Source organism: Coregonus clupeaformis, chromosome 40, assembly GCF_020615455.1.
Source record: "Coregonus clupeaformis isolate EN_2021a chromosome 40, ASM2061545v1, whole genome shotgun sequence".
Lineage (NCBI taxonomy): Eukaryota > Metazoa > Chordata > Actinopteri > Salmoniformes > Salmonidae > Coregonus > Coregonus clupeaformis.
In genome coordinates, this window is record NC_059231.1 from 5967215 (window position 1) to 5979680 (window position 12466).

The 12466-nt window shown below is 40.9% G+C and overlaps 1 protein-coding gene across 2 annotated transcripts in view; it reads left to right on the forward strand.

The window, feature by feature from the left end:
• Window positions 1-1067: 1067 nt before the first annotated feature.
• The window catches only part of pth2ra (parathyroid hormone 2 receptor a), a 95042-nt gene continuing 83643 nt past the window's right edge, over window positions 1068-12466 (forward strand). For both annotated transcript variants that reach the window (XM_045211998.1, XM_045211999.1), the window contains exons 1-3: window positions 1068-1119; window positions 2019-2132; window positions 10357-10456. In XM_045211998.1, the coding sequence (XP_045067933.1) occupies window positions 1096-1119; window positions 2019-2132; window positions 10357-10456 (238 nt within the window). In that variant the 5' untranslated portion in view covers window positions 1068-1095. The remainder of the gene's footprint in view (window positions 1120-2018; window positions 2133-10356; window positions 10457-12466) is intronic.

Sequence of the window (12466 nt, forward strand, 5' to 3'; positions counted from 1 at the left end):
TGGGCTGATGATAGACGTCTTACAGACAACATCTGCGGAGTTCAGGACAAATTTATTCTGTTCTTTTACCATCAGACGGATGGTTTTACCAACTTCCTGCGCTGCACATTATATTTCTGAAGAAACAAGTAGTGATGTCAGGTGTTACATTTTAATTAGCATTGATAATTGAATGTTGGGAGGGCGCCATGACAACAAGAGCTCATAGTTTCCCTTAGGAACTAGACATATTATGGATGGCGTCTACTTTCTGAGTATTCATTCGCATTAACAACTCAAAGGTTAAGAGTTTAGGCATTCATTCCCAGTGGTTAACGTTAGGGCTATGGTTTGGTGAAGGCTCTGCAAACCAACCGACCTCATACCATCAAGTATTCTCACGGCTTGCTAGAGCATTGTGAACTGTGGTGGTGCAGTGGTCTGAGCAGCGCGCTTTGACTCCAAGAATCATGAGTTTGCGCCAAGTGCTGGTCAATATTTTTTTGTGAGTCTGGAGGAAGGGATATATTTACGTTCTCAGGACCTTTTCAAACGTCCAAAATCTAAGTATATTTCTAGTGATCAGGCTGGCCATGCCGCCAACAGTTCAGCGCTTGTTGCTTCTACCAGGAAAATTATTAGTGTAACGCACACCACACACACATACAGAAGCGCACACGCAAGTGTGCACACAATATTCAAAGATTGAGTAGCTTCTGCTCAGAGTCTACTTGCACTAATTACCACCTGTTGTCCATGTCTTCAGTGAGGAGCTAGAGGGGGAGGGAGAGGAATGGCAATGTAAGCACATGTTTACCCCTTTGAATTTAATTTAATTGGGAGAGAGAGAGAGAGAGAGAGAGAGAGAGAGAGAGACCGAGAGAGAGGGGAGAGAGCGAGAGAAAGAGGGAGGAGAGAGAGCGAGAGAGTGGGGGAGAGAGAGGGAGAAGGGGGGGAGAGAGAGGGAGAGAGTAGGGAGAGAAAGAGAGAGAGAGAGAGAGAGAGAGGGGGACGAGAGAGAGCGAGAGAGAGCGAGAGTAGGGAGCGAGAGAGAGAGCATTTATCTGTGTTCAAATGAGCCAGTGGATGACATTTTTTCATAGAATAATCAGATTGATGCTCCTTTTGAAGTGTCCTGGGGTAAGGAATGTTTTTTGGATATTGGCAGAGTAGGCTAATTCGGACGTGTTTCCCCCACTCGGTTGAAGATTGAGATTCTTTCCTGTATTTCTAGCGCACCATCGGCCAAATTTCGTGTCTGTCCTTCTAACAAAGTTTCAGCACCATGGATAGCTTCTCCCCCTCTTCAGCACTGCAAAACGAGGACAGAAAAGAAAAGCACACTACTCAAACGTTCCTTGAATAGAAAAGTTTCGGAAATATTTCCTTAGTCAAGACTTGCTTTTAAGTGTGTTTCTACTTATGACACATTGAAAAAGAGTGACAAAATATCAACTTCTGCGCGGTCAAACCTGGAGAGTGATTCATGTATTAGGTGGAGTTTCGTGTCAGGCTGTGTAACGCTGTTTATTTCCTGTTCAATAATTTGCATGCTGAAATAACTGTGTGCATTGAATGGCGGATAATGGCTGACTGTGGAAATTAAAGAAGCGAAAAGGGGATTTTGCTGAACCACCAAAAAATTCCCGCGCTCTATAGTTTAGTGGTATCAACAGCACGTACCTTTTCAATCTTCAGTAGACCTGGTGAGGACCGAGAATTCGCGCCCTTCTCTCTAAAAGTGTAGACATTCGGATACAGACACAACAACTGGAATGGATGTATAAACTTGTTCTGAGACGTCGTGGCAGGGTGTATATGCTATGTAGCCTACTGTATGGAAGAAGAAATGTGTGTTATGGATAAGGAATTAATTTTAATGTGTTTGCAGGCACTCTCTGACCATTTCCTAGTCTTTGCGCTTTTTTTTATGAACCTTTTAACTTATATTTATAATGTTTCCTAACTACGGGGTACACGCAAGTCGTTATGGAAAATCATTTTTAACATAAGTACTAATTTTGAGTTTCATACACCAGATAGCCAACGCTTTTCTACAAACAGCTATGAGAAAAACGGCCTTGTTTGGATGTATGGTGAAGTGGATCTTATGGAACTTCTTCCTCCTGTGCTGGACATTTGTTGACGCACAGGTAAGAAACAAAGCTTAGGCCTAATTGTTCAGCTGTGTTGGAAATATTATATGACATTTTGTTATAGCTGCGGGAAGTAGAGGTGCTGAGGGTTCTGCAGCACCCCCTGAAAAATCTCAATACAAAAATAAAATAAAAAATGTATGTTTTTATTTTGTGTAAAAAGAAAATCAGCTGTGGAAAATCATATAGAGGCTTTCATAATGAATCAATTATTTAACCCTGTGAGACCCAACCATAGATCCAAATGAGGGGGAAAAAATGATTTAATTAATTTTATTTTCAGAAATACTTATAATCTGTGTTTTTTTATTTCAAATTTGTAGATTTTTTTTCTGGAAACATTGCAAAAATGCCACATTGGGCTTCAATGGTAGGAACAATGTGTGGTAAGAAAACTGTGAAATTCTATTAAAATCACATCAAAATGGATCAAAAGCATATGTGATGGAAAATATTGTCTAATGGTATATAAATCTGAAATGAAGTTTTATTTTGTCTGAAATGTCCACATTGATCAACACGACCAACACTTGTTTAGTATTTTGCTATCAAAAACATACAGTGGGGAAAAAAAGTATTTAGTCAGCCACCAATTGTGCAAGTTCTCCCACTTAAAAAGATGAGAGGCCTGTAATTTTCATCATAGGTACACGTCAACTATGACAGACAAAATGAGATTTTCTTTCTCCAGAAAATCACATTGTAGGATTTTTTATGAATTTATTTGCAAATTATGGTGGAAAATAAGTATTTGGTCAATAACAAAAGTTTCTCAATACTTTGTTATATACCCTTTGTTGGCAATGACACAGGTCAAACGTTTTCTGTAAGTCTTCACAAGGTTTTCACACACTGTTGCTGGTATTTTGGCCCATTCCTCCATGCAGATCTCCTCTAGAGCAGTGATGTTTTGGGGCTGTCGCTGGGCAACACAGACTTTCAACTCCCTCCAAAGATTTTCTATGGGGTTGAGATCTGGAGACTGGCTAGGCCACTCCAGGACCTTGAAATGCTTCTTACGAAGCCACTCCTTCGTTGCCCGGGTGGTGTGTTTGGGATCATTGTCATGCTGAAAGACCCAGCTACGTTTCATCTTCAATGCCCTTGCTGATGGAAGGAGGTTTTCACTCAAAATCTCACGATACATGGCCCCATTCATTCTTTCCTTTACACGGATCAGTCGTCCTGGTCCCTTTGCAGAAAAACAGCCCCAAAGCATGATGTTTCCACCCCCATGTTTCACAGTAGGTATGGTGTTCTTTGGATGCAACTCAGCATTCTTTGTCCTCCAAACACGACGAGTTGAGTTTTTACCAAAAAGTTATATTTTGGCTTCATCTGATCTTATGACATTCTCCCAATCCTCTTCTGGATCATCCAAATGCACTCTAGCAAACTTCAGACGGGCCTGGACATGTACTGGCTTAATCAGGGGGACACGTCTGGCACTGCAGGATTTGAGTCCCTGGCGGCGTAGTGTGTTACTGATGGTAGGCTTTGTTACTTTGGTCCCAGCTCTCTGCAGGTCATTCACTAGGTCCCCCCGTGTGGTTCTGGGATTTTTGCTCACCGTTCTTGTGATCATTTTGACCCCACGGGGTGAGATCTTGCGTGGAGCCCCAGATCGAGGGAGATTATCAGTGGTCTTGTATGTCTTCCATTTCCTAATAATTGCTCCCACAGTTGTTTCCTCAAACCAAGCTGCTTACCTATTGCAGATTCAGTCTTCCCAGCCTGGTGCAGGTCTACAATTTTGTTTCTGGTGTCCTTTGACAGCTCTTTGGTCTTGGCCATAGTGGAGTTTGGAGTGTGACTGTTTGAGGTTGTGGACAGGTGTCTTTTATACTGAAAACAAGTTCAAACAGGTGCCATTAATACAGGTAACGCGTGGAGGACAGAGGAGCCTCTTAAAGAAGAAGTTACAGGTCTGTGAGAGCCAGAAATCTTGCTTGTTTGTAGGTGACCAAATACTTATTTTCCACCATAATTTGCAAATAAATTCATTAAAAATCCTACAATGTGATTTTCTGGATTTTTTTTCCTCATTTTGTCTGTCATAGTTGACGTGTACCTATGATGAAAATTACAGGCCTCTCTCATCTTTTTAAGTGGGAGAACATGCACAATTGGTGGCTGACTAAATACTTTTTTTCCCCACTGTATATTTTTGAAAGGTTAAACTATTTTGTAGGTTTTCTATATTTACTTTTATATATATTTGGTTGTCCTTCTGGCTGAATTTGGAGAGTTAACCTCCTATCTTACTTCTTTAGTATAAAATGAATGGTCGTCAATGGCAGTATTCTAATCTCCTAAACCACACCTTTAAAAAATTAATAAATAATATATATATATATATATATATATATATATATATATATATATATATATCTTTAAATCTTTATTTTAACAGGGAAAAACAGACTGAGACCTGGATCTCTTTTACGGCTGTGCCCTGTGTAAACATGTTGACATGTACAGTTTTAGACATACAGGCAAGAACATTTCAAACATACAAAACAAAAAACACAATTCAACAGAAACAATCACAGACAACATCATATTGATCCTCCATAACATTTTTAAAATGGGCAAGGGACACCAGAGTGTCTAACTTAAGTTGGATCTGCAGTTTGTTCCATAAATAAGGTGCAAAGGAACTGAACTATATATATATATATATTTATATATATATATATATATATATATATATATATATATATATACACACAAACACACACACACTGAGTGTACAAAACACATTTAATATTGAGTTTAATATTTCCCTCAGAACAGCCTCAATTCGTCGGGGCATGGACTCTACAAGGTGTCGAAAGCATTCCACAGGGATGCTGGCCCATGTTGACTCCAATGCTTCCAACAGTTCTGTCAAGTTGGCTGGATGTCCTTTGGGTGGTGGACCATTCTTGACACACATGGGAAACTATTGAGCGTGAAAAACCCAGTAGCGTTGCAGTTCTTGACACACTCAAACCAGTGCACCTGGCACCTACTACCATACCCTGTTCAAAGGCACTTAAATATTTTGTCTTGCCCATTCACCATCTGACTGGCACACATACACAATTAATGTCTCAATTTGATCAGGGCTTAAAAATCCAAGTGGCATCAATAAGGGATCATAGCTTTCACCTGGATTCACCTGGTCAGTCTATGTCATGAATATTTGTTCTTTTGATATGTAGAGGGAACATCAATGTTACTCTTGAAGTATTTGATTATCCATATTTGCAGAATTTGGAAGGAAAACAATCTCTCTAATTTGGTTATCAATACGAATGTGTCCCAATTTCTCAGTTTGGCAACCCTTTAAGCCCAATGTTGCATTTTTGCAACACTTACAAAACTATCTCTAGCTCTTGCTCAAAATGTTTGTTTCTCCCCAAAAAATGGTATACTTGGTTTATTTCAAGTCATGTACTTGCATGAATGGCTTGCACCATATACTTGTGTAGGGGGCCAGTGTGGTCTCTGATATGTGGACAGGTTTCTAATGTTTTAGAGGTTACTGATGCTACAATAATCATACTGACACAAAACAAATACTACTAAGAGATACATTTAGAGATGAACTATGTAGTGTTTGGCATGATTTTCGAGTTTAGGATCTGTACAGGATGCAGTTTAGGAAATGTTGCATCTTTTACAACATTGGTTCTCACATGATTAATAGAGTCAGTTGTCATTCAGTTGTGAAAATGATGAATTCAGCCCATTTGTCATCTCATTTATAAAATGAAAAAACTGTAATCAGTGGAAGTGGGCTAGGAACAACAGTTCCTAGGTCTCAGAGAAGGGGACAATGTTAGTCACGGCATATCAGTGATTTAGATCTGCTGCACATGCAGATACCTTAGGCTCTGTTAAAACATCCCCCCTGAGAACCCAATTATTACTTTTTTTTTCATATCCAATCTTTTTTTCTGACTATCCACACTCAGTTTTGTATGTGACCCATATCAGATTTGCGCATTCACACTGACGTAGCCTCTGAAGTAGCACACAGATGCAATGCTCATTTCCTGTCACTGTTACTTTAAATATGAGGGTAGTTGTCATAGTAACGGCAGGTCATGTGCAAAAACAAACCCTTCAGAGCAAAATAATCAGATCTGAGCATCCAGACTGAGGTCACATATGGAGCATCAGAATTACAGTTGAAGTCGGAAGTTTACATACACTTAGGTTGGAGTCATTAAAACTCGTTTTTCAACCACTCGTTTTTCAACACATTTCTTGTTAACAAACTATAGTTTTGGAAAGTCGGTTAGGACATCTACTTTGTGCATGACACAAGTCATTTTCCAACAGTTGTTTACAGACAGATTATTTTACTTATAATTCACTATATCACAATTTCAGTGGGTCAGAAGTTTACATACACTAAATTGACTGTGCCTTTAAAAAGCTTGGAAAATTCCAGAAAATGATGTCATGGCTTGAGAAGCTTCTGATAGGCTAATTGACATCCTTTGAGTCAATTGGAGGTGTACCTGTGGATGTATTTCAAGGCCTACCTTGGGAGCAATTTCCAAACGCCTGAAGGTACCACGTTCATCTGTACAAACAATAGTATGCAAGTATAAACACCATGGGACCACGCAGCCGTCATACCGCTCAGGAATATCGACATAACCTGAAAGGCCGCTCAGCAAGGAAGAAGCCACTGCTCCAAAATCGACATAAAAAAACCAGACTACAGTTTGCAACTGCACATGGGGACAAAGATCGTACCTTTTGGAGAAATGTCCTCTGGTCTGATTAAACAAAAATAGAACTGTTTGGCCATAATGACCATTGTTATGTTTGGAGGAAAAAGGGGGAATGCTTGCAAGTCGAAGAACACCTTCCCAACCGTGAAGCACGGGGTGGCACCATCATGCTGCGGGGGTGTTTGCTGCAGGAGGGACTGGTGCACTTCACAAAATAGATGGCATCATGAGGAAGGAAAAATATGTGGATATATTGAAGCAACATCTCAAGACATCAGTCAGGAAGTTAAAGCTTGGTCGCAAATGAAACTTCCAAATGGACAATGACCCCAAGCATAATTCCAAAGTTGTGGTAAAATGGCTTAAGGACAACAAAGTCAAGGTATTGGAGTGGCCATCACAAAGCCCTGACCTCAATCCTATAGAAAACCTGTGGGCAGAACTGAAAAAGCATGTGCGAGCAAGGAGGCCTACAAACCTGACTCAGTTACACCAGCTCTGTCAGGAGGAATGGGCCAAAATTCACCCAACTTATTGTGGGAAGCTTGTGGAAGGCTACCCGAAACGTTTGACCCAAGTTAAACAATTTAAAGGCAATGCTACCAAATACTAATTGAGTGTATGTAAACATCTGACCCACTGGGAATGTGATGAAAGAAATAAAAGCTGAAATAAATAATTCTCTCTACTATTATTTTGACATTTCACATTCTTAAAATAAAGTGTACGAATATCATTCCATTTCATCTGCTCATCAATGGAGGTTGATGTTCCCCATGCTCCCCCATGCTTCCAGGCTGCCCTTGGACAAGAGCTGTCCATCACAGATACAGTGCCTTGCAAAAGTATTCATCCCCCTTGGCGTTTTTCCTATTGTGTTGCATTACAACCTGTAATTTAAATGGATTTTTATTTGGATTTCATGTAATGGACATACACAAAATAGTCCAAATTGGTAAAGTGAAATGAAAAAAATAACTTGTTTCAAAAAATTATAGAAAATAAATAACAGAAAAGTGGTCGTGCATATGTATTCACCCCTTTTGCTATGAAGCCCCTAAATAAGATCTGGTGCAACCAATTACCTTCAGAAGTCACATAATTAGTTAAATAAAGTCCACCTGTGTGCAATCTAAGTGTCACATGATCTCAGTATAGTTATAGTTCCGGACGACTGTGTGATCACGCTCTCCGTAGCCGATGTGAGTAAGACCTTTAAACGGGTCAACATTCAAAAGGCCGCAGGGCCAGACGGATTACCAGGACGTGTACTCCGAGCATGCGCTGACCAACTGGCAAGTGTCTGAGTGTGTAATACCAACATGTTTCAAGCATACCACCATAGTCCCTGTGCCCAAGAACACTAAGGTAACCTGCCTAAATGAAGAGACCCGTAGCACTCATGTCTGTAGCCATGAAGTGTTTTGAAAGGCTGGTAATGGCTCACATCAACACCATTTCCCAGAAACCCTAGACCCACTCCAATTTGCATACCGCCCCAACAGATCCACAGATGATGCAATCTCTATTGCACTCCACACTGCTCTTTCCCACCTGGACAAAAGGAACACCTATGTGAGAATGCTATTAATTGACTCCAGCTCAGCGTTCAACACCATAGTGCCCTCAAAGCTCATCACTAAGCTAAGGACCCTGGGACTAAACACCTCCCTCTGCAACTGGATGGTGGACTGCTTGACGGGCCGCCCCCAGGTGGTAAGGGTAGGTAACAACACATCTACCACGCTGATCCTCAACACGGGGGCCCCTCCTGTACTCCTTGTTCACCCATGACTGCATGGCCAGGCACGACTGGCGTCCACATCACCAACAAACTATCATGGTCCAAACACACCAAGACAGTTGTGAAGAGGGCTCGACAAAACCTATTCCCCCTCAGGAGACTGAAAAGATTTGGCATGGGTCCTCAGATCCTCAAAAAGTTATACAGCTGCACCATCGAGAGCAGCCTGACTGGTTGCATCACTGCCTGGTATGGCAACTGCTCGGCATCCGACCGCAAGGCACTACAGAGGGTAATGCGTACAGCCCAGTACATCACTGGGGCCAAGCTTCCTGCCATCCAGGACCTCTATACCAGGCGGTGTCAGAGGAAGGCCCTAAAAATTGTCAAAGACTCTAGCCACCCTAGCCATAGACTGTTCTCTCTGCTACCGCACGGCAAGCGGTACCGGAGCGCCAAGTCTATGTCCAAAAGGCTTCTTAACAGCTTCTACCCCCAAGCCATAAGACTCCTGAACAGCTAATCAAATGGCTACCCAGACTATTTGCATTGTCCCCCCTCTCTCTTTTACGCTGCTGCTACTCTATGTTTATTATCTATGCATTGTCACTTTAACTATACCTACATGTACATATTACCAATATTACCAATTAACAATATGTTTCATATTTTGAGTGGGATTTGAAAAGGAAGCATTGCTCCAATTGAAGGACATTACATTATCCTCCTCCCCTCCTCCTCCTCCTCCTCCTCCTCTTCCTCCACCTAGTTCTCTGGTCTCAACTTCTTCACCATGATAAACAGCATGTTTATTATCAACAGGAAGATAAGAGGGAAAGAAACGCACAAACAACAACATCATTAAACTCTTCTGTGGAATCCTCATTAGGTAGTTCAATGTACACTACTTACTTCTTTGTTAATCAGAGCTAAGAATTACAATAACACTCTATACTCTGTGAAGAAGTAATTGCTTTCTCTTCTGGCTTGCAGTCTGGTAATTAACCAAACTTTGGAAGTGCTGAAATGGTGTGGAAATGATCATATAAACATTGTCGCTGTCTGATGAAAATCTCATCTCCAAAACTGAGCATTTTCAGGAAATTGAAAAAACAACCATATTTTCCCATTAACGAACATAGAATTATGATACTTTAAAAGCTATTTTAAATACATTTTATTGGTCCTAGAGTCATGAAATGTTCAGAGTACATTGAGGAGAGTTACTGTTTTAATAAATGTACAAAATAAATTTATAAAAAGCAAAAATGTTGCTACGAGGTTTTCATCAGACAACGACGATATTAATAATTCACATTTCTTCAGGTTTGATGTGGGTGCATTATTCTTTAACGAAGCTTGCATGAAAACATTTATATTTTGTATGTCCAGCATTTGTTATCTCTTTACATTTCGATGTGTCTTTCATTACTTGTAAATCAGGTTAGTATAATCTGTGACAAATCTTCAAGTCTCTGTGTGAAATAAGGTGGTAATTAGATCATAGCAGATAAAAGTTATCACTGCTGAATTCTAGCATGATTTAGCCTGGAATGTATTGACCTGTTTAAAGAGCGACTCCATTCCAGTGGCTGAATTCAACCTTTCACCGCCCAAGCTAGGAGTGCTGTGATGCATACATTAGGTTGAGTTTTGAGAGTGTGACCTCTACCAATACACAATGTTGTTGTTTTGCTGAAGTTCCTCTTTAAACTGTTAAACATCCAATGCTTGTCGCCTGCAGGGTGGATCTGAGGAGAGCCTGACAGCAGAGGAGCAGATGTACATTCTTTATGATATTAAACTCCAGTGCCACCAGAACCTCTCCACCCACGACCCTGCAGGTAATACAACATCAAACATGCCCTTTGTCTGTGACACTGTACTGTTTCAGCTACTGTATAGGCAAACATACAGCAAGTAAGTGTGAAGTAAGTGTGAATTGCTCTGGATAAGAGCGTCTGCTAGATTACTATTTTTTCTTTTTACAAATGAATGTCATACTTCAAACTCTAGTGTCGTCAGAACCTCTGCACCCGCGACGCTGCATTGAATACAACATCAAACATGCCCTTTGTCTGTGACCTGGGTACAATTAAACATCTGCCACCCTCGTGAAGAGGGCACGACAACACGACAATATCTATTCCCCCTCAGGAGACTGAAAAGATTTGGCATGGGTCCTCAGATCCTCAAAAAGTTCTACAGGTGCACCATCGAGAGCATCCTGACTGGTTGCATCACCGCCTGGTATGGCAACTGCTCGGCATCCGACCGCAAGGCGCCACAGAGGATAGTGCGTATGGCCCAGTACATCACTGGGGCCAAGCTTCCTGCCATCGAGGAGCTCTATACCAGGCGGTGTCAGAGGAAGGCCCTAAAAATTGTCAAAGACTCCAGCCACCCTAGTCATAGAATGTTCTCTCTGCTACCGCACGGCAAGTGGTACGGGAGCGCCAAGTCTAGGTCCAAAAGGCTCCTTATCAGCTTCTACCCCCAAGCCACAAGACTGCTGAACAGCTAATCATGGCTACCCGGACTATTTGCATTGACCCCCCTTTTTTTATAATGCTTTGTATTATCTATTATCTATACATAGTCACTTTACCCCTACCTACATGTACATATTATCTCAATTACCTTGACTAACCTGTACCCCCGCACATTGACTCTGTACCGGTACTCCCTGTATATAGCCTCGTTATTGTTATTTTATTGTGTTACTTTCTTTTTACTTTAGTTTATTTAGTAAATATTTTCTAAACCAACAATGCAATACAAAATAAAAAAGAGTTAAGGGCTTGTAAGTAAGCATTTCACGGTAAGGTCTACACCTGTTGTATTCGGTGCATGTGACAAATACGATTTGATTTGATTATCTTCCAGAATTAGAATACAAGTCAAGGACATAATAAATTAGTCTGCACATGTAAATTACAGTGATGACAACGTAATTAATGCGATTCGAATCATGCAGATGATAGAGTAGCCTCGCACTACGGTCTTAATCATGCCTGAGCGGAGGCATACTGCCCAGATGAAACCCACTGACCCTCAGCCTTAACCCATCCCAATTCCTGCATCATCTTGGTCTTATTGCCTTGTTGATTCATTAGCACTCATTTCTGTAGTTTTCCTCAGTGTAAATTTGCGGAGGATTAAATCTAGAGAACTTTGCTTCTGGAAAACAACATGGTGAAACTCTCTGAATGGTTTCCCTGGCAGCCTCTAATCGGTTGACATGGCAACCCAAAACTCAAGTTGGCAGACCTTCGCCTGGCAGGCTGGCAGGAGTTTTTGGGTTGGTTTGATAAACTTTGACGCAAACCTCAAGTTGGCACACCTTCGCCTAGCTGGCCGGAAGGACATTTTGGATTGGTTTGACTCACTTTGACACATTTCCATGGATTCTCTGCTGATGACAGAACAGAACAAAGAGACTCAGTTGACAACAGTTGACAGCTACTAGAATGAAGATGACACAATGTTACATTCATAATTCACTTCATATAATATTAGAAGTTATTCATAGTGGCATATTTAAAACAACAGATTCCAAAAAATAACTCTCAGGAAACCAAGACATGTTTCTTTGAATCTGTTCCTATGTTTCCAGAGGCCAGTGGATCAGGCATTTATACTGTTCTTCTAAGAAATCAGTGACAGTAGAGGACATGTCTCTGAACTCAAACTCTCCAAATGTGCAATTTGTTATTATTAATTTATCCTCCCCTCCTCTAGCTTTATACATTCACTGAGCCGAAGGGCATACTACATTTTGTTTCATTAATGAGTGATGAATCTGTGAGGTAATGAATGTAGACATATACTGGCGCCTCCCGGTTTGGATCTAA